Genomic DNA, 23,058 nt, shown 5'->3' with positions numbered 1-23,058 from the left:
AACTCTTGGAAGACCACACTGAAAGAATTTACTGGATTTATTGGATTTTCTAGGATAAAAGAAAAATAAGCCTGAAACTCCACTTAGCTAGTCTGTAGTCTGCAGAGAGACAAGTTTCTTCTCCCAACAGTATCTAGAAGAGGAACAACGCCTATGCTGAGCACTGGGTCTCAATCTCCCCCGGAAACTCTCAATAAATTGTAATAAGTATAAAAACATACAGGGTTTTTTTTTGTTGTTTTTTTTTTTTTTGAAGAGTGCCTTGCTGTGTTCTTCCTTGGAATTAGTGGTAAAACATGGAAAAAGCAGACAGATTCCCACCTCTATGGACCTGCAATCCTCATGCCAATAGGAATACTGATGAGCAGAGTATTCACACCACAAACTGCTGCCTGAAATCCTCCAAATCCCCTGGTCTACCCCAATTTGAGCAGGCAAGGAATCAGAACAAAACAAGCAGGCCATGCTCTGGTCTAGACCACTGCCCATGCCTACCTCACTGTTTCTGCAGCCCCTGAGCACTTGCCTCTAACTTCTACCACTTCTTTGTGTCTCTTTTGTATCACAGAAACAATAGATGGGTGCTGAGAACAGTGGCAAACGTTTCCAGATAACAAATCCGGCAATTAGAAATCAACTGTCCAAAGTTTGTTCCCCTGCATATGCAAATGCCCCCATAATAGGTTTACAACTCCTTGTCAATCAGACCTGTCAAGGAAAAGTAAACACCTGTCAGGGGCTGTGATTAAGTTGAAAGCTCCACTTTCATGAGGCCTGAACGAAATTAACCCCACCAACACTGCATTTCTGATTGGTTGCGAACAGCAGGAGGAGGAATGATACCCATCAGCTCTGATCCCTTAATCTAGTTTTATATTAACTCCTGCAGATCACGATGAACCTCGCCTTGGCTTAGTGCCCCACCACCCAGATCTGACACACAACCTGGTCTGACAAGGCCCCAGTGCCCGTTCTCTGGTAGGATTATAAATTTTAATCCTACTCACAGCAACTCAGCCACAACTCACTGAACCTAAAGGGACTGTCACCTTTACAAATCAGAACAATATCTGACCCCAAATGCCAAAATATGAGCAGAGAGACTGATCTCCATACGCTGGTGGAGCTGGCAACTGTCCTTCCAGCTTCCCACTTTAAACAGCCTTAAAATACATTAAGTACCTCCAAACATTACTTGTTCAGCTAAACAAACGCTGTGATTGCCACCAGGATGTTGTGTTAATCTGGAGAATGCGGAAGATTTTGGTTTAACCAGGACAAGAGGATGGCTCATAGCATCCCCTATCACAAAGGTATCCAAACTTTGAAGGACTTTTATATACCAATTTTACCTCAACCAGTCAATGCCAGACAAGCATTCTTCCTTCCACAGAGTCTGCAGTATCCCCGGAGAGATATCCCACAACGTCCAGAGGTCTGTCCTGTTACTCATTAACCTTTCCATCCTTGACATGCAGTTCATACACCTGTAACTTGTCTGATGCTTGTCACTGCTTAACCAGTGTTAACAGATTGGGTTAGCTGAGAACAAAAATAGCTCCCTCAGTTACTCAAACTCACACAGATCTATTAGTTGAGAAGAAAAAGGAGAAAAAGAAAACAGTTCACAGTGCTCCAGGGTCTGTAGCAGCCCAACGCCAGGAGTTTGGCTTGTTTAGCTCTGGCAGGCTGGTGGGGCTGAGTCCCTTCTCCCTCCTTTGGAGTTCATTTGGCCTCACCCCATCCAATTCTGTCTTTAAAAATGGAGATTTAAATCCATAAAAGGCAACAGTAAAATATTGGCAACTATAATGAAAGACCTCCCCTTACAACAGGATGCTGCTGCTCCAAGTCACGTGGGGGTCAAAAATCAATTAAGCATCACACTGTAATGGCAGGGAGGTATCTGGGAGGACATGGATTAAGAGGAAAATAGGGCAGATTTGAAAGAGCTCCATCCCACCATCCTGCGCAGAGCAAGCATGCAGCCTACTGGAGACCCTCTTCCAAGGCTTGGCTTCACTGGGACTCAAGCAGCAGCACCCTAATCCAGGGTAAATTTTCTCCAAGAAGCTTGATAATACATGTACTTAGATTTCTCCCCATGACCTCCTCCAGGTTTTTTGTCCAGAACCTGGTGTCCCAGAGACAGAACTACGACATCCACAGCTGCCACAGGGAGTCAGCACAAAGCCAATACCAAACTCCTACAATCATCAGCTCCTCAGGTATATGAGAGCAAACCCAGCACAGAGAATATGAACTAATTTGCACAACAGGAAATTCTTTAAAAATCTGCATTTCTGCATTTATCTGCTGTTCTTTTGCTTTTATTTAACACACACAAATACTGACAGCTCCTAAAATACCCACCAGAGTCTATACAACCCAAGTGGCATGTAGGTTATGACACTTCTTGCATTACTCACTTCTCAGTCACTTGACAGGATGGCCAAGATTGTGCAAACCTTTCATGAAATAAATTCACCAGACATGAGGAGAAGCGATTTTGGGTCCTGCCAAACCTAGAAGCCACCATTGTCACTGGAGAGAGGCTGAGAATAGAGGTGTAGCAGTCCTGAGAAACATTAACCTTCTCTGGGAAGCCTCTGTTCTCAATTTACATTTTTCTTCCCTTAGCGAAGTTCAAAATTAAGTTTGAACACTTAATGGAAGAAGTAGCCTGGAGTTATTGGCTGAAATTCTTTCTGAAAATTGGAGTGGTTGGGATGAAATAAAAACGTTAGGTTATTCGCGGCACTGCTGGATACCGTGTTTCTCCTGCGATACAATGGGGAGACTGTGTAATCAGGGCAACCAACCAAGCTCCAAGCAGCCCGTGTTTATTTGACTCAGAAGGAAGAAAAAAAAGTTTAAAAAAAAAAAAAAAAAAAGAGAGATGTGAATGGATTCAGCAGCAGACGGCATATATTAACTTGTTAAATAACACTTGGGCCAGTCCACACCCAGCAGCCCTGCCTGCAGAATGGCAGAATGGCCGTCCTTTGGGGATAACCCCCCCGGGCTGACCTGATGGTACAGCAATGAATTTCTAAGTTGCATTCAGCCCCAGCAGCTCCAGTTGCCAGCCACAGCCTGCAGCAGGCAAAATCAACGTGTTTCTGGAATAAAAAAATCCAGCCCGGGCTGTACCGTTGAGCAGGCAAATGGCAGGATCCAAAATATCATACTTGGCCCACAGCTCCTCTTCTGGCATACTTCAGGGATCAGTCCAGTGGTTGACATTACAAATCATCTGTGCAAGTCATCCTTAAGAGATGGATCCAAAGCCCATGGGACTAAGGAGGAGTCACGGCACTAATGCTCACAGGCTTCGAGTCAGGTCCTAACCTGTTGAACCTGGCATGGGCTGCATCTGCTTATCTCATACAACGTTGGGACGGCGGGATCAGACTGCTCGAGCCGACTTTTGCAAGCTTATTTATTTTATTTTAGTACCTCAGCTGCTGCGGACAAGCACCAGGCTCAATAGTCTTGCAGCAGGCAGTGGGTCTTGCAACTTCTGCGTTCATGCTGGCTCTACTCTTAAAAAATTCCCCAATATGAATAAGAGTGTTCATAAAAAACCCTGGTGCAAAGTATTAGGACAGGTTGACACAGCTAAATACATAGTGAGGCACGTTTTTATACAGAAAGGTCCACAGGATGGCTGATTGCGGAGAACAAGAAAAGGAATAGAAATCCAAATTAAATGTCCAAAACAAGAACAAATGCATTTCAGCTTGAGCAGCCCACCAGAAAACACAGGAAGAGGGCAGATGAAAGACAAACTCTTTGAAACAAGACAATATGAGTAGGTTAATGAAAGAAAAGGGAGAAAGGAGCATTTCCACTGACTCCTATAACGTGGGATACAGTTGCACGGACCCTTTGAACAGCATGATTTTACAAGTCACTGCAGACTCAAGAAGGAGTTTCAGGGGAGAGAAAAAAAAAAAAAAAACAAAAAAAAACATAAAGCTGCACTGATTCTACTCCCACTGAATAAATAAATCTATGGCTACAGGGTTTTGTTGTTCTGTTTTTTAATTTCAAGCTAGGCAAAAGAAGACTTCTGCGTTATTATTTTTACACTTCAGTGGAATTTTGTTTCTTATTAAATCTCTTCCAGTAACTAATCCAAAACGCACAGCCAGGCAGTGACCATCTCTATTGCGTTCACCCCATTCTGTACCCACATGCATCGGCATCGCTCCCGGACCATGGCACTATGAGACGGCCGCTCGGAAAGCGATTACCAGACAGTGCGTCGGGAAAGGTTGGCTCCTTCTGCCAAAAAATGGGTTCCTACTTGCTAGCAAGTCTCACTTCTATTTTTATTTATTTTTTGAATGACATTTTTTCCTGAAAGAACCATTTCCCCATCATCGCCTCATGGCATCTGAAAGTTTCTGCCGTGGATAAAAGTCAGAGTTGGGAGCTCAGCCTGTGTTGCGTACGAGTTCATCACAGAAAAGGCGTGTTTTAATTTGCTGTTTGCGTCTTTTAACGAAGGTCAAAGAAGCATATGTACTTTGACAGCGTTGTAAAAACTTCAAAGAAAATCTAAATGCATTTAGTAATTTGCCGAGTTCCGTAATATTCCTAATAAAAATAAATAAATAAAATCAACCCGAAGTTTCCAGTATGACGCACGCTGCATTTTATGTTTAAACTCAGACGCAATTTAAAGAGACCAACAGTCTCGGAAGAAGGGAGGAACCGGGGCTTAAAAAGAAACAAACAAGCAACTAACTAGGATTTTCATATATCGTCATGTGGACTCTGGGTAAAAGTCATGATGACGGCTTATTTGTGAGTGAGTTACCTAACAGCACAATCCAAAAAAAAGAAAAGGCACCAAATTTAACCAGGAGATCCGCAGTGACTTACATAAAATTTGAATCAGACTATAGATGTGAATGTGCTTCTCTTTCACAAGCGAGAAATTACCTAATCGTTATACCTGCTAGCACCCACTGAACAGGAATAAAGGAGCTTTTAAACAGAAGCCAACAGTCATCTCTTTTATATTATCGTTACCTTACCCACATTAACTACCGGTCACTTTTATAAACCACAAAGTTACAGAAGGGAAAATATGAAGAGGAATCGAGAGCTCATCTCCCAAGAAATAATAATAATAAATAAAAGTGCAACTACCACAAACTTTCTAGCACCCTATTCACTTTTCTCCAATACTCTGGCAAGCAAAAATGGCACACAGCACAACTTCTGTCCCAAATCGTTGAATTTTGAGGCAGCTCATACAATAAATTCCCCACAAAGCTGGCACCAACCAGACTTGCAAACCAAGCGGCGCGTAGAAAAGTGCGAGAGCAGAAAGTAATTAAGGTCCTGCTCTTCCCCTCCCTACGCAATGCACCGAAAATGAAATCAACCTCCAATCTAATTAGTTTTCAGCAGAATATCAGTTTACTCTCTACCGGGAGGGTTGTCGCTGCTCTTACCAAAAACTCCCAAACATACCACACGAAGTCTTGCTTAAGCCACGGGCCCAAGCCTGGCACGTCCCAGCATTACCGTGTATGGTAACCGAAGCGAATACGATGGCAACTTGACAGATTTGGAACAAATACTGCATTGCGTGTCACCGAGATAACACAAGCAGGAAAATATCAGATTGTATTACCTGTATCCGACCGGAGGTGTGGACTGGTCGGAGCTACATTGCTGCAGGACGCAGTCATGAAAGGTTAGTGACCCAAGATGGCATTCGTCCCCGCGGAGAGGGGCCAAGGCAGGACGCTGAGGACTTTTGTGCCCCGTATAGGGCTGTCCAGAGAGAAGAGGAATGGAGTGACACGAGGGACGAGACACCGGACCTGCATCATTGTCCCAGGTTGAGGGCTGACGCTACCCGCAGCGGCTGGCAGGAGGGCCTGAAGCTGCCGCCCTGCGCCCGGCTGCCAGCCAGAAGGTATATTCCCCCTCAGAGAGCCACAGCACGCAGGTTTTGGCCTCAAAGAGTGGATTTTGTGCCCGTATAAGCTCTCGTGTTCACCCACAAGGGAAAGAGGGAGGTTGGATGTTTACCAAAATAGCCCCCGAGGAACGCTACTTTGGTACAGGCTCCCTCCAGGAGATCCTTAGCCTGGATTAAGAGTGGTCACTGGGGAATTTATTCCAGATTAACTATTCTGGAAGGGTTAGTCCAGTGTATTTGCAGGTGTAGACGAGCCCCTAGCCAAAGTCTTTAAATTTCAGCCCCTGAAAATGTAGGTTCAGACTTTGCCAGAGCTACCGCGTCCTTCATCCTTGCAGACAGAGCAAGTTCTGCACCTGCACCTCTGAAATCAGCCCTGTTCTCTGCTCTGCGTAGATACTTCGAATATTTTGCCACTTTCTTAACAGTTTATCTTGGTTTCCTAAGAAATACCCCTTCCTGCATTGCTTTGTACCCCAGCAATGGGATGCACTGGGTCACAGGCGTACAAGAAGGGACAGTGCCAGTAGGCACCACTCCGAACCTGGAGGAAAGTGGTGGCGTTGGCCCAATCAGGCTCCAATGCGGGGCCCTTCGCCTTACAAGGCATCCCCTAAATAAAGATATAAAAATACTACAACGTAACATTTAATGAAAGATTGCAGCTGAGCACTCAACTGTCAGGAAATAGCAAGGCTGGAGCGCGTGGGCAACTTAACTCTGCCCCCTTGTGCAAATGCACTTCGGTACAGCCCTTCCCCGACACCAGCCGTCTCCAAACAAATGTCCTAATTCCAGCAAAAGCACATTTTGCCTAATAAAAGTAAAAGAGAAGGGCCAATGCTTTCACACTGAGCCTTCTCAGACACCTTCCTGGCTCGACTGCGAGCCAGCACCTATTTAGCTCAACGACACAGCTCAGGAGACGTTGGCACACTTTGGCCACACACGCACAATTTGCAATCGGGATAGAGATATTAAATGCTCTTTGGCCAAAACAAAGAGCTCTTCTTCCTCCAGGGAAAATCCTCATGACCTCAGGCTGAGATGTGACCAAAAGACCGTCCACAAAACCCAAAACAGGTAGCGTGTACACATCTCCAGCAGCAAACCCACAGCATGATACATCCGGAAAAAATCCACAGGCATGTTAACAACTAGGAACTTTTTTTTATTTTTTTTTTTATGAGAATCTCAATTTATCCCAATGTAAACACCTAATAATCAGTGACACTCAGCAGTCCAAAATAAGGCTGCAGTGTGCCAGAGAGTGTCCCACCTCTGCTCACGTACGAGTTTGATCTTTCATCTATGTCCACCGCTACCAAAAATACTCTCGATATTAAAGAGGCACGCAGCAGGACTTTAACATTAGGGTTGTGTCTTTCTTTTCACCACAATTACACCTTTTTCCTTCTCTTCCTCTCGGTATCGGCAAGTGAGTGAATGACAGTTTTCAGGGGTTTGGCCCTGGCTTTTAAACTCTATTTCATTTTAAATAACCAGGACCATCTCTCCATCCACTTGCGGGATGGATTTTTACAGCTCTGAAAAGAGAGAGTTCAGTTAACCCAATCACTAACGTGATCCTGTTAAAGTTACCTTAAAAAACCCTTTATATAGGAAAAACAATGATGTTCTGCAATTAACGCTGTTAATTTTCTGGCGCTTCATCACAGAACAGCAGCCCACAGTCAATCACATTGCATTTTCCGGAGGCAATAAAAGAATACGAGCAAGACAAGTGCAAACAACATTTAAACAGGGGCTGCCAGGAAAGCAGCCGACACTTCGCTCAGAGCAGAGACAAAAATCTTTTTGTCTTCTCCTGCCCACTTCAGATTTTTTCCGGAACTCCACCAACTTTTCAGGTCTATTGCAACAACCTACATCCATGAGTTCTTCTTAATTCACACACCGTTGCCTACAACTTAAACTGAGTCTCCATTGTAAACCTGGCCTGGAATTTGGGCTCACAGGAGTTTATGCCTATATACTGTTTTCTTTTTCATTCAGCTTCCAGCCGAATCATTTTATAGTGCTTCTGCCTCCATAAAATATTTGCTTGGCAGCCAATGCCAAGATGGAAAAAAAAGCAACGCGCTAACCAAGCCTTGGGTTTTTAGAGTAACGCTGCTCCCCCTCTCACTCCCTGCTTTTATTTTTGGCAAGTTGCAGCCCCAAACGAAGGGCAAGTTTAAATCTTTTAATTCGCAGCCCCGTGGCGCTGCGTGATTTAAAGGTCTTTCAACGATCCAGGCAACCCCGATACTCTTGGGAATTGCAGCTGGAGCGATCTGCATCCTAAAGCCATACACCCATTCTGCTGGAACAATGCAGCCTCTCCTTTGTGACCAGAGCCGGGCTGGCTGGGAGCGTGGTTTCTCATTCAGGCTTTCCAGGGACAGCACCCACCAAGGGACGAGGCAGGAGAAAGCAGAGGAAAACCCAGCACTCCCCCTGCCCCGACTCTGGAGCTTGGGTTAAAGCACCTTCCTGCAAAGAAATGTCTTTTTCGCCCCCACCGCTCCCAGGTCAATGCATTTTGCTGTGCCGCTGGTGGGGTAACCTGTTTATTGAAACCTGATCGACTGCTGGAGAGCGTTAAAATATGCTCTCGCTGTTGGGAACTGTCATTTGTCTGTCACCGAGGAGGTTAATGGACGTGTTTGTTTAGTTTGCTAGTGGGAATATACAGGGCAGAGGCTGGCGGGATTACAGGAGGGGAGAGGTATTTCTGATCCACGGAGGAATGCGGTTGCTTTTCTTTAAAATTGTCCGTGTACTTCTTATAGGCGCACGAGAAAAGCCCCTGCGAGTCCACCTGTGCTTGCGAGACCTCCTACAAACCCCGTGCTCCATCCACAGCCCCGAGCCCCACAGGTACGGAGACCTGCACGTGGGCAGAGGACGAGCCCCGGTGGCAGCGACACTGACGGGGGTCCCCGCAGTCCCCTTACCTCTGGCCGAGTCCGAAAACGCAATTATCCCCGCAAACAGGAGTGCAAGCTGCAAGTCCATGGTGAAAGCCAGACCCCTCTGGGTAGTGCGGGATACCGTCCTCTCAGACCTGGAGGCAGGGGAAGGAAAGCAAAATAATTACGTGTTGGGAGGGGAAACAAACCAACAGCCCGCGACTTTGCAGACTTTTAAAGCCTGTTGCAGAGGCGCGAGGGCAGGAGCAGCGAATGAAACAGCGACCGTACTTGTAATTCATTCCTCAGCGGTCGGCGAGCAAAACTTTGCCCTCCTCTCTGCTCCAGCCTGATATAAATCAAGAACCCACCGCGGCCAGCACGCTGCTCTAAGCTCACAGTTAGGGCATAACTCGCTGATATCCCGCACGGAGCCAGTCCGGAAGGCAAACAAAACGCTAGCGAGTGGCCATAAAACACGATTCCAGGTTGCCAGTTTGCGGAGGAGCCCGGGCGGAGGGGAGGAGGAACCCTTCCTCGCCCACCGGCACCCAGCAAACTTCGTGCGGCTGCCTCGGAGCCCCCAGCCCCGCTCCGTGCACCCCACAACTTCTCCCACCAGCTCTCCTCGTCCCTCTCCTCCTTTTTCTCTTCCCCCCCAAAAAGCCAAGCCAAGCCCCGCTGCTTTCCCTGCCCGCCAGAGGTGCGTCCCACAGCAAAACCACATTAAATTATCCGGATTCTTGAAGATGCCTTCGCGGCCAGACGCGCAAGCGGGGTAGCTCAGGTTTAGGGTAATTACCCCCTCCCAGTGTCCCCCCCCTAATCAAACTCTCACTTTCTAAACAGTGCCTGAATTCCTCCCCCTTGTAAAGTCCCTGCTGGGAACACCCCGTGCCCCCAGGGGACACGCAACCCGCTCAGCATCCACCAAAGCTCCCTCACCACCGGGTTTGGGGTCACCGTGGCACACAAGGGGGGGGGGGGGAACACACACAAATACACACCCCAAGAAAGGGGCTCCCCCTTTTTCCAGGAGGAGGGGGGCTCAGCTTTAAGCCTTCCCCCAGCCGGGATTTGCTACGGGGACGCGGCGGGGGATCGCGGGATGGGGTGGGGGCGATGGCACCAGGTGTGACATGGGTTGTAAGGGGGGGGGGGGTCCGTGTGTGTGTGGGTGGGGACAATTAAGGACTTACCTTAATTACACGGGGCTCTAGCACCGTGCAATGCCGCCCATCCCCGTCGCTTCATGCTCTCCGCGGCCACGGCGCCCGGCGGGGCGCTCCGCCGCCGGCTTCTACCTCATCTCCAAACCCCCCCCCGGCCCCAAAACCGCAGGGGCTGCCTTCGGGGGGGGGGAAAGGCGGGGAAGAAGAGGGTGTCCCCGGTCCCACAGAGCTGGAGGGGGGCTCCTCCGAAATCCCCGCAGCCCCCCGGGGGGGGTTTGCCAGCGGGGAGCCACCGGCGAGGAGCGAAGGGTAAAGGGGAAGTGGGGTGGGAAGGAAAAGGGGTGATGAAGAAAAGGGGGGTCGTAACGCTGCTTGCTTCCCTGGGGGGGGCTGCGAGTAGGGAGGGGGGCAGCGGGACCTGCCAGGGATGCCCGGGGATGCCGTCCCGCGGCCCTCCGAGCCGGAATCCCGTTTAAAGAGCCGGGAGGGGGAAAGGGTTTGAGGGAGGGGGGAGGAAGAGGAGGAGGAGAGAAGGAAAAGGAGGAGGAGGAGGGTGGTTAGGGGCCGGGGGGGGGGTGGCGGAGAGCAAGGAGCCGGGCTCGGGAGCAACTTTCCCTGCAGGGCTTTGTGGCGGTGGGGGCCGAGCCGCCGCGGAGGGCGGTGCGGGGCCGCCCCGCTCCAAACTTCGCACCAATCCCGGGCAGCCCCCGCCCTCCCCGCCGAGCCGCCGCTCCCCTTAACCCTTTTGCGGCGGATGGACCCCCCCCGGACCCCCTCGGACCCCCCCCGGCTCCCCTCATACCCCACTCATGCCCCCCGCTATACCTCCCACCACCCTTTCTCCCCCGCCGCAGAACCCCCCCCTTTCACCGCGCACCCCACAAAGTGTCCCCCCCCCGTAGCCCCACGAAACCGCCTTCCCCTTAGGAAACCCCCCTGGGGACAAGCTGAGCCCCCCCCACAGCCCCCTCGGGGTTTGGGGACACGGGGACGAGGACACGGCATGTCCCAGGGGGGTGACATCCCAAGGGTGGTGGGGCACATCCCACCCTGGCAGCACACGTGCAGCCCCCCTGGGAATGAACCTAAGTTAAACTTGAAGCAATCCGGCTCGAAAATGAAACTGCTGGGGAGTCTTCTCCTTGGGTTAGCCGCTGAAATTATTTATTTTTTACTTTCATACAGCTCAGCTGATGCGTCCCCGCTCATAATCGCTCTCCGCACGGGATAAAACTCAACCCGGCAGAGCTACCAAAGAGACTAAACAAATGCCAAGAGGGAAAAAAAAAAAAAAAAAAAAAAAAAAAAAAAAAACAAGCTGCCTGAATAGCTCCAGTATGTGGAGAGAAACATTGCTGATGTCTTTTATTGGTTCTCCTATTTGATAAGCTCTTATTTCTCTTATTTGATAAGCTCCAGCATGAAGGCCTCCATGAAAATTAAGGGGTCGCAATGCTCAGTACTGGGGAGAACCCCAACACCCAGGCCAAGAAGCAGCTTCCACGTCCACTTTATCTATTTTGTGAAGATTATGAAAGCACACCCTCTGTTATTATTGTTACTGAATGCTTTTACTCAGCAATTCCTGACGACATGAAATCTGGCTATAGCATATCCAAGTGAAAAACATTTAAGACTAAACATATAAACCCCCCACATCCAGAAACAAACAAAGCAGCTGACAATATCTTTTATATATATATATATTCTACATATTTTTATCATCATTTTTATTATTAAAGTTCATTAATTTGAGAAATCCCAGATGGGCTACTCCTCCTATCAGGCAATAACTTCAGCCTTGTTGACTTCAAAGATGGTGTTGACTGAGTCAAACCTTCAGGACCCGACCTACGTGATTGAATTCATGCCATGGACCCTGATAAAGTTGCTTCAAGCTGCACCAGAATGAGAGCTACATCTCAAGGAATGATGTGTAAAACATTTATTTGTGGTGTTTCCTAGTAATTTCACCACAAAGGAGTCAAGGTTTTTGTCCCAAGGACATCACCATCTAATATATGGTCCCAAAACTGTTTACACAACCTTCTGTTCCCATGCAGAGTGAAGCCCGAAGCAGCCTCAGTTTGGGCTCAGAGGATAAATAACCTCTGATGGGCTCTGCTCCTTCCATGCTTGCTTCTTTACTGAAAAATCTCATGTGTGCCTTTGTGGGCTTCAGCACCTCCCAGTCTGTGGGTGTTTCTCCTCCCAGTGCATCGATAAAAGCAGCAAAATGCCTCCTGCAGTCTTGCCCCACTGGGAAGTTCTGGGCAATGGAGCATTACAGAGGCAGCCCACAAGATTTTCTAAAGCATCCAGGTGCCTAAACGCCTTCAGATTCCCCTTAGGCTTCTGTCTTCAAGCACCCAGAAACTTTTCAATAATTTGACTCCACGTGATATTGTAAAAGGATTGAGCAGAGAGTCAGGGAACGGAGCCCACAGCTTCCAAACCCCATGCTAAAATAAGCAGAGAAGCACCCCTCCTGACTCCCAAATGTCTGCACAGTCTTTACATTTTTGCTCAGGACTTTGGGAGTCCCCAAAAGGCAGCCTGAAACCAGGCCATAGACTTCATCCATCTTGTTCACCGTACAGCAGCGTGGAAAGAAATGTAAAACATTGATACAACAAAAATAATTAATATTCCTGCAGCAGCTCCTAGTTTATCAGAAACAAAATCTCATGCTGTTTTCCCAACACTTCTACCTAAATAAGGAAACATGCCGAGCCGTGTTTTTCTGGGCTGGCTGTAATTTGCAGGATGATTGAGTAGTCTGCAAGTCAACAGCCCTGGTTTGCTCCTGCACCCCACAGTCCTGAGACAAGGCTGTGGGAAAACAGCTTTCTGGAGCTGGCAAACAAAACCAAATGCTAAGCAACCAAGAACGTGTCTCCACGTGGCCCGAGAAGTAGCCTAACAGCCCATTTGTATCCCGGTTGTCCCCAAAGCCCCTTTTGAAGAGCATGGCTTTCCAGACTTCGCCTCGCTGTGATGGTCTGGTGAACGTGCATCCCCATAACGACTTCCCTCATCTCTCCAAAAACACAGCTTGGCCTTTTTCCAGCTTTCTTACCTCTTTTCTCCTAGGAGCTGCTCACCTCCATCATCACAGAGCTCCATTTTTTTGGAGCTCTCTGATTTTTTTCCCCATTCTCTCCCTTCTATCTTAGCAGTTTCACCTCTTCTTTTCCCTTACAAATAATTTGGGAGACCCTCCGGGCTGCAATTCCTCACCTGCTGTTCCTGGATCCCTTCACACTGCAGGACAGGTCGATGAAATGGGCCGGGGCCACCGACACCCCTGGGGCTGGCACCGTTGCCTTGCTGGAGCACGAGGCCCCGTGGCACGGGTCCATGGGGCAGCCGGGCGCAGCTGACGAGCACGTGAAGGTGAGGGAAGGGCACGGCCGGGGTTAGGCACATTCCCCGTTCACGCAGCCCTCCTCGGGTTACGGCCAGGCCCCGAGGGCAGCCCAGCTTTGGGGATGGTGGAAAAGGCGAGTAATGGGGTTAGCGGGGTGGATTTCCCCCGTGGATCGCTTCCAATGGGACGCTCGGCGTGTGACATGGCAGCAGCTCTGAAAACATCACAGCTGGGTGGGCGAGGAGCACAACGCGCCCGTTTCCATCTGCACGGAGGAACAAGGTACCACCCCATGCGGGTTAAGGACTTCACAGCTATGAAGCTGCTTTAACCAGGGGATTGTGGAGATCGCCCCAAAATGATGATCCTTCTACTTGGCAGCTCAGATGGGACCCTTCAGGCCCCAGGCACTCGGATGGGTTTTGTCAGAGCCACTGTGCTGACCCACTCAGGTCTATAGATAAAGCTGAAAAGGTGTTTTGTGAAGAAATCAGTGTTTTATGAGAGCCATCACCATCTGCCCTACCCATGGTGAATTAGGTGTAGCTTAAATTTAGGTAATATGCAGAGAGGGGGTATGCACAGATGGAAGGATGGACAGGATATGATATGGCCCTGAAATCTGTATTTTTCCCTTAATAAAAAATGCCACTTCTCTCCACATACACACTTATTTCCTTAAAGTATCCTTTATTCTAAGCAGCGTTTCAAAGAAACTAAATGGCCCATCATATCAATAAAATTCATGGTTATACATGAGACATGAATGCCATGCTCAGGCAGAGAAGAAAAGATGATGAAATGAGGGCTCAAGGTCCCGTTACCAAATGCTGGGTCCTGCACAGGATGCTTGGAGGACCCACGGACCCAGTGCCCTCACATCAAGGCTTCCAAGGATTTTTGGAGGTCTGGGGATTGCTTTGTTCCTGTGGTATGGATGGATTGCCAGGCTCCAGGCAGCATGGTGGAAAGACACGGACATCTGAGCAGGCACATGGGGAGGGGAAAGCATTTCTTTGGGGTGCTTTGAAGGAGCCCAGTGCAGTAAAAATATTTCATTAGCCCACCTCCTTCTGCTCCCTCGGTGTTTTTCACCCTCTGAGATGGGTTTTGAAGTGTATGAATGCCATTGTTGCATCTGACACAAATTGAAGGATGGAGAAGGGCCACCCAGCACCTTACTTTGGGTCTCCAAGAGAGTTTGTAGCTTCAGGGTGAACAAAAGATATTACCTCCCCCAACAAAATGTGCTTGCCTTCCTGCTAATGTCTGCACCACCACCATTCCCACAGCAGGAAAACCACATCCGACGGGCTCTGAGCCCCAGTTCCCCGCTCCCAGAAGGTGCTCAGACATTCAGATGGGGAATCTGGTATTAAAAGCTCAGGGCAGATCACGTTGCCATTCTTCTGAAAGAGCTCTGCTCCGTCTGCTTTCTTCCAATGGATCTCATTCTTCTTTCTCACATCCTTTTGCATCACCTTAAGCAATTTATTTTATGCTCAGTACTTTTTCCACTCTTAAACGTTTCCTTATTCAGTGTTTGGTAGAACTACAAGTAGTTAAAGTTTCCAAATGTTCTCCATAAACACATCCTTCCTCAGGCCCCTTATCCTTTATATCACTCAGCACGGGTTTCTTGGAGTCAGCCTGACACTGATGTATGAAGGATTTGATTTTGCTTTCCTTTTACATCTGGTTAATACAAGAGTAATCCCACTGGAGCCATTGGAGTTGTTGTAAGTGAGAAAAAAAAAAAAAAAAACTGATCAAGCCAACAGGCTCATCTGTGCAGCAACTACGCCGTCCAGGTAGTCTGAGCTGAAGGCTCTGAATATACATCACCAGATATCTCATCTGAGAAGGTGAGCACAGTTTTGAAGGCCTAAATCTCCTCTCACTGCTCCTTCACATCTTCCTCTCGTGCGAGAACTCTGTCTACGTGCATCGATGCTGGGTTCGGGTCCTCCAGATGTAGCAAACATGAAAGGGGAGATGCAAAAAATAACCAGAAATAAATTTTACAGAAGCCCGAGATGAACAGACAGAGAGAAAAACAGAAATGTCAAGTATTAATTGCTGCACAGACGTGAGGAATGTTAAGGGAAACTGTTTGGGGATTTATGTTCAAAAAAAAAAAAAAAAAAAAAAAAAAAAAAAGACAGCTTCCCAAACTATTTCCTTTCAAATCTCTCAGCGTTTTCCATAAATTCCATGTGCATGTGTGGCACTCTCTGATAACATACAAATCTGAACGCATAAACTGTTTTGAAATGTTTGTACAATTTCATCCAAAAATATGACTGCATGTTTGTGCTTTAATTATCAGCAATAGGATATTAGGCAACAGCCACATGCATCGTGTCAGGGGCACTGGGTGAGTTTAGGTGGTACGAGCTCAGCCTGCCCCTTTCTGGCCATGTCTCTGCAATGGGGAGAAACCCCAAATTATTGGGAAAAATAACCTGTAGTGAAGTGGGCTGCAAGTGACAGCACAGCCCCTGCTCTCAGTGGCAGGAGTGTGCAGAGAAATCCACTAAAATCAGTAAAGATATTTCAGATTCATACAGGTGTAACTGGGATCAGAAACCTGATGGTTTCCAGGACAAACATTTTATTTTTTTGCCACTCTTTGCAAAAAAAATAAAGCCTTAGCGGAGGGATGGACACTGTGCTTCAATCAGTGTTGTTTGAAATGTCTTTCATTTATTAACATTCTTGCTGAAGCTGAACATTAGTTCCACTTTATCAGGAATATAATGCAGCTGCATTTTCTGGATGGGAGCACCACCAGAAATATGTTAACTATATAGTCAACAGCTATGCCTTGTTTACTCTTATGCGTAAAGCCATACGGAAACAATCCTCCCAGGAAATCTTTATTTTTTCTCTCTCTCCTTTTATGTATGTAAATAAAAATAAGAGGAGAAGCTGGCCTGGGATGCTGGCTGAGAGTCGGATGGCAGGAGCTTGCTTTTGCTCAGGGTTTGTTGAGAAACTCTCTGATTCCCCCAGGGGCAGACTGGGCTGCTCTGGTACAGCAGAGGTTTTGCAGGGAAGGTGCATCAGTCCCCATTCATCCCTCGGTGCCTTCACCCTAGGATGTTCCTCCTGAAGACCCAGCAAACACACTGTGATGGCTCAGCCCTGGTGTTCCCTCCTGGGGGATCTGCTGGCTCAGAGATGGGTCCCCAGGCGCACAGGGCTTGGAGACCACAACGAGGAGGGCAGCTTCATAATGGGTTTCCGTGAGCTCACGGGGGAACTCTTGGACCTTCAGCTGCTCAGATGTTCACCCTGCTTTGGTGCTGTGCTCATTGCTTCGTCCAGCAGTGCTGGGGTGGAGAGCCACAGGTGGAGATTCACAGGAGGACAAATCCTGATGGACCTGGAGAGTGCTGCCCGCTTGCCCACAGCCTGAAGGAGACAGCTGCAAAATCCACAGCAGTGTGACAAGCTGCAGACAAGAAGGCAGAGCCTCTATCCTGCCCTCCCCAGGCACAGGCAGGGTTAAATATTAACCCCAGGGCTGGGAGACAACCCCTTCAGCCCCCACCGCCTTCCCCACGTAAAGGGAAGAGCAGAGAGCACACTAAGGAGCCCTGGAAATATGTAAGGAGCTGCCAGGATCTGCTGCCAAACACTTTTATCTTTAGACAAAGATATATCTGTTGCTTACTTAACCCAGCCTTTACGAAACTCGCAGCTCTGGGTTTCCAAAATAACAGGAGCAGAGTGGAGCTGGCTGGTGTCCTGCTGAGCAGCAGATGCACACAGGGCAGCGAGAAGGTGACAACGGATCTCACCAGAGAAATGGCTGGAGAGTAAATCATTTGTCAGGGAAATAAATAAGGATTTAACCTCCACAGGCTGGAGAACTTACCTGCTCATGTCCCTGCAAAGTGCAGGTGTCTGTATTCTTAAGAGAGCAATTAGGATGTATGGTTAATAATGAAGAACAAAAAAGCTGCTGCTTGCAGCGTGCAATCCCAAAAGAGCAGAAATGTGCCATGAGTGTGTACCAGGGTGGCCCCAAGGTCACGAGGAAGATGGCAGCGATGAACGGTGCAGCAGCTGCCCTGCTCAGCTCACCAAACTGCCACGCTTTTATTATCACCAAATAAAAGATGCTCCCCATTTTTTATTTTATTTAAAACAGGCGTTTATTCACAGTGTGCACGATGGTGGGGTCCAACAGAGAAATGAATGGCACCCGTGGGGTTTTGGTGTCAAGCTGCGAGGTGAGGGTGTGAGTTTGGGACCTGCCTTGTCCCTCATTTTCAGGTCAATCACTTGGTTTTTTTGGGGGGAGTGTTTTTTTATGGGGGGGAGTGCTTTTTGGGGGGGGCAGTGGTGCTGCAAAAACATTGCAAGTATGGGTTGGTAACAGCAGCTCCCTATTTAGCTATAAAACTCACCATTCACAGTAAATTCCCTTTTTTTATTCTTAATGCTAGAGTTATTATCTGGCAAGAATATAGCCCCTTCCTCTGCCACTCGTGACCCAGGCTGAACCTGTTTGCCCGTGTTATTGTGCTGGTGTAATTCAGTGGAAAAGAGATTGGATTAAACAGGCAGCTCCGGAGGAGTAAATAAAAGGAACATGCTTTAAAGAGTAAATAGACAAGCCCGGGTAGAATAGAATAACTCCTGGCGGTGCTAAATCAAAGGGAAAATAATGCCCTCACTAAAATCTGAACAGGGTTTGTGAGGAAGGGCAGCCCACAAAACTGGATGATCTGTGCATGTGCAGACCCATTCCAAAGAGAAGTGCGGGGACAGCCGGGTTAGCTCCTGGTAATTCCTCAGCGAGTCCAGCCCAAATCTGTTTAGCAGCAGAAATCCTTTTTTTCTCCTCACTGCCAGCCCTGCAGTTCAGCCTGGGCTGGCGGGTCGAGTCCTCGGCTTCACCTCCCTTTCGCCTTTGATGCTGCTCCAGAGAAGTTGAGAGCGTGTCTGAAGGCAGCAGTGGGATTTCGCTAGCACGGGGGATCCTACAGGAGCAGCCAGCAGCTCTCCCTGGCCAGCAGCACCACGTCCCGGGGCAGGAGAGGGCTGGGAAGGTCTGACGCTTTCTGGCAGCCTCAGCAAGTGGATCCCCGCTTTGGGAATGCTTCCCCGATGGCATCAGTCAGCCCAGCTGTAAAGGCAATTGATCCGTCTTGCTCCACGGGCTCTTTTACCCCTAGCAAAAAGCTGTGATGTGGAGCTCACAGCGATCCCGTCCCGCTCTCTGGTGCTCTGCACCCCTCCAGAGAAGGGAGGCACTCGCCTCTCCAGAACCACGGTGAGAAAAAAAGCTTTTGGCAAGCCCAGGGGCTGATCCCAGTTCTGTCTGTACCTGTGTAACCCAAGCAGGGCCCCAGTCTGTCTCCATCCTTCTGCTGTGTGGCCTGCAGAGTTAATAGGGGAAAAAAATTAATAACAACTCTCAACTGAATATATGAGCAGCAAACCTCCGAGTGGGGTAAAGCGTATGTGGAGTCACTTTTCGGAGCTGGCATCCTCCTTTTCACACAATGGCATTAGGTAAAGCACACTGTGAATGACTCTGGGACATTTGTTTCCCATCAGCTGCAGAGGAAATCCCCTGCGCTTGCAAGGTGAGAGTCCTTCCCATGGGAAAGCAGGGTGGTAAGTCTGGAAGCTGAAAACCAAGTTCTCTGCCTCATTTCTGCAGAGAGTCTCATGTCAGAGCTTAAAAGATGAATTGTGGCAATGTGTAAGAGAGCTCAGCTTGCCCATTGGGGATGCATTACCTCTCCTCTGCTAGCAAGGGGATGGGAATCATCATTTCAGTTGAAAACAGAAATACAAGTGTACAAAGACTAAATATAAGAGGTTTTTATATGGACATTTTCCTAACCATAATCCAAATGTCTTCTCTGTAAATCACTTGCTAATAAGGAAAGGATACGAACATGTGAACATTTTGGGATCCTGGATTCAATAAGATGCACAGATCACAGACACAACCATCCCTACTTCAGCCTAGCACATGATGCGAATAAATGGAGAGCAGAAACTCTACATATTGTAAAGTTATACAGTGCAAAAGAATTCTTCAAGGAATACCACATCCTGAGTCTTACACAAGGAAATCCAGACCAGGCATTGTGGAAAAAATTAATACATTTCAGTGTCAGGCAGAATTATGAGGCTGATCAAGCTGAATAATCCAAGGTGCATAATCTCCAGGGTATTTTCCTACAAAGTGGAGTAAGTGTGAGTCTGTCACGCAATCCAGCACCAAGGAGCAGGACTTGGCTTACAGACACAGAAGTCACCTGCAAGAAAAGTTCTCTGGGGCTTCGCTTCAGAAGAGAGACAAAAGCAAAAAGAGAATTAAAAACACAGCTCAGCTCTTCCAAGTCACCGACCATGATGCCTGGTGGGGAGATCCATGCTGGTTAGTGCACTGGGTGCACAGCTCTCCGAATCCCTGTGCAAAGCCACGGGAGCACCCTGCTTTCACCAGCCTTCAGCCCCTTAAAGGCAACCAGTCCCAGAGTCTCTCTGTGTTTACTTCTGGGCAAGATTTTGTCCCAAAGCACATTTTCCTGGCAAAGACGCAGTTCACGCTCATGTTGATGCCATTCCCAAGATACACAACAAGTTGCCTTCTGAGCAGTGCTCCAGGAGAGACTTGGAGGTGGGCTGTTAGGGATTTGAGTGCAGGAAGTAGGTCTGCATGGCTTGAAACCCAGGAGGGCAGGAAAGAGCAGCATCCTCCTGCAGAAACACAAAACTTGGGCCATGAAAAATGGCTTGTCAAGGGAATGTGGAACAGGAGGGCATTTGAGCTTGTGTCTGTGCGTAGAAAATAAGAAGATCCTTCTTCCTTAACCAGAAAAACTTGGTTGCTAGCATCTATGTCCTTGTATAATTACTTTGATTAAACAGATTCATGCTTTACTGAAGACAGAACCCAAGAAGACTCATATGGCATGGATGAAGACATCTTAATTATTAGTGCTTACTTTTGCACAGCTTTCAGAAATGTGCTGGGGCTAAATGGTTAAAACATGTTTTTTGGATCTAAGTTAAGCTTTTGTGTCACCCAAAAGTGACACAAAACTTAAAGTGGAGGAGAGCTTATATTATAACATTTCTGACAGGTCCATCTGAAGACGCAGTGGCACTATGTTATATTAATGAACTCCAACAGCGTGGTTCTCCAACAAGCCTGGGAAGTCTTTTGTTCTTAGGCTAAGCCTTTTGCCATCTAATAAGGGCTTTTTGAACTTTTCTCTTGATCTTCTTCACCAGGGGTTGAGAATGTGAAAATTGACCTTGTCTGTTTTCATCCATCTGATGTTGGCACTCAGAGAAAATGAAACCTTCCTATATCCAACCCAGGGCAGGCTGATTTGCTTCTTCTGTCTTTTTGTTTCCTTCTGGAAGCAGAATTAAAAATGTAAAACCACATTTAGTATGGGTACAACCCTGTGAGAAGGAGAATGCAGGTTCTAAAGCAAGGTGCTCTGGTACTCCCATCCCCTCGAGGTTCCCTTGGTGTCAGCCTCTACATTGATGTTGTGGACTTAATCAGAAGCCAAGGCCCCACTGCACTGTGCAGGAAGGCACATCATGGAGAAGAGTTTTCAGGCATTATTCTGTAGGAATCCATCCAGGGCACAGCTGAGTCTCACCCTGGTTTCCTAATGGGGATAACTGGAATCACTGGGGTCTTGTGCATAAAACAGTGAACCATGCTCTCGGAGCAATTGAACACCGTGGTGTTACAGCCCTGACAAAACTAGAAGCCATGTTGCTTCAGAATTAAACACAAACTTGAATGCTGGCATGGCTCAGATGTTTCTAGGAATAAACCACATACTTCAGCAGTTCAGTTCTGTTTTTCCAATCAACAGAGAACTAAATGTTTTCAATGTTCTTGAAACGATTTAAAGTGTGCAAAAAGCACCCAAATCCTTACTCAGGGAAAGCTGGTAAAAAAAAAAAAAAAAAAAAAAAAAAAAAAAAACAAGGACATTGAGGTGTTTGGAAATGCAAGCTGAAACACCACTGTGTAAAGTTGTGATGTCCGCAGCCTTACATGCGTACAGCTAGGGTCATTTTGGGGTGCATCAGGAAACCCTTACAGCCAATACCCCCGCTCATCAGTTCTTAGGCTTGTGTAAGAAGCTGTTGTCATGTAGATATATAAGGTTGTCATATAGATATATAGTAGGCTGGTCACTCATACATATCTAAGCATGTTAGTACCACTCATAAATTAAATCTCACAGTCTCCTGTTTCACTGATCTCTGAGCAACTCCTTTTCATGGAGAAGCAAGATGCAAGGACCAGTTCAGTCACTTGGCTGAGCTTCCTTGGTCAACTGCAGCTCTGGAGCTCAGATTCCCGGTGCTTCCAAATTAATCCTAGTACTTTTGGACACTTCTCATTAGAAAAAAAATAAAATAATAATAATAAAAGAGCATTGTAAGGTGTAAGAAAAAGCCTGCCTGCAACACACTCCTGCAGGAGACATCTCCAAGCCCCAGAGCACCATCTCTGAAGGGCTTTTGCCGGAGCAGAATTTGCCACCAAGGACATACCCAGCACAGAGCATGTGTAAGCCAGATGTCAGCCCTTGTCCTCTCGCTGCCAGTTCAGATGTCAATCACGTGCAGGCTCCTGATTTATAGCAGGCCATGCCGCCACTCCTGTGAGCTGGAAGTGAGAATGCCTGTGTGAAGCCCCGGATGCCACCTCCGAGCGCGGGATGCATGGTGTGAAAGTGCCTCTTAACAATGCCATCCCTGTAGGTGTAGGGCAAGCGGCTGACACCACCGCCCCCTAACAAGGGGACTTTGCATGAAGAGTAAATGTGAAGCACGTGAGCTAAGGCTGGCAAAATGCTGGTCAGGGATGAGCTGCAGACAGGGAATTTGGCTCAGAGTCCAAGCTTTTCCGAAGGTCAGGAGCACTTGAGCCTGTTGGAGACAGAAGCTCTCACGAAGTCACCGTGGGACACGTCTACTGTGGGTTTCTACTGCTTACATGAGAACATTCCCCTCCCAACAACCTCATCTTCCTCTTCCCCTCCCATGAACCACCCCACTGTCCTCACATGTTCTCATTGCCTCACTTTAGTTGATATCAAGTCTAGGAAAGCTCTACAGATGCTTCTCAGCTTTGCACTTGTAGCCCCACACCCCCGTCAATCTGCAGAATAAAACCACTGTCCTTTTCCTTGCTTTTTGTGGTTTTGTTTTATTTTGTTGTGTTTTGTTTGCTGCTTCATTCCTCCTTTCTGCTTCTCCCTTCCAACCTACCTCCAAGCCTTTGCTTAAGAGGATCCCCTCTAAGCCCAGATGAAAAGGAATCAATAGCTTCATCCCAGTTTGTCCTGAGGATACTCTAGGAGACTACATGTTCATACAGTTTTCTCATACGTGTTTTTTGCTAATCAGTTTGCCCCAGAACTGGTAGGTAAAAGAGAAAGAGATAAACTCTGCCAAGTCTTAATTGTGGGTGAGTAACAGATGTGTGGTTTAGCCCTCTGCAGCTGAACCCTCTGGGTGATGCAGAGACATCCAGCTGAGCTCCATCAGAGGCAGCGTGACACCACTTTGCTTCTTACATCTGATGCTGATCTGGTCAGCACACAGCTATTTGATTTCCAGGGCAAGGTCAAAAGCTTT

The 23,058-nt window shown here is 47.7% G+C and overlaps 1 protein-coding gene and 1 long non-coding RNA gene across 2 annotated transcripts in view; both read right to left on the bottom strand.

The window, feature by feature from the left end:
- Positions 1-10,604, bottom strand: part of FGFRL1 (fibroblast growth factor receptor like 1) — a 167,550-nt gene extending 156,946 nt beyond the window's left edge. Inside the window, exons 1-2 of the mRNA XM_084518588.1 lie at positions 10,062-10,604; positions 8,908-9,017 (exon numbers count right to left, since the gene is read on the bottom strand). Coding sequence (XP_084374714.1) covers positions 8,908-8,968 — 61 coding nt within the window. The 5' untranslated portion in view covers positions 8,969-9,017; positions 10,062-10,604. The remainder of the gene's footprint in view (positions 1-8,907; positions 9,018-10,061) is intronic.
- Positions 10,605-20,661: 10,057 nt separating this feature from the next.
- On the bottom strand, positions 20,662-22,812 carry LOC311436538. The gene is made up of 3 exons (XR_014692921.1): positions 22,690-22,812; positions 21,970-22,347; positions 20,662-20,801 (listed from the first exon to the last, which is right to left on the bottom strand). It is a non-coding gene; the product is annotated as an uncharacterized lncRNA (long non-coding RNA).
- Between the last annotated feature and the right edge of the window lie 246 nt (positions 22,813-23,058).

This window comes from Aythya ferina, assembly GCF_964211825.1.
Source record: "Aythya ferina genome assembly, chromosome: 4".
Taxonomy (NCBI): Eukaryota; Metazoa; Chordata; class Aves; order Anseriformes; family Anatidae; genus Aythya; species Aythya ferina.
This window is presented reverse-complemented; position numbering and strand designations above follow the sequence as displayed.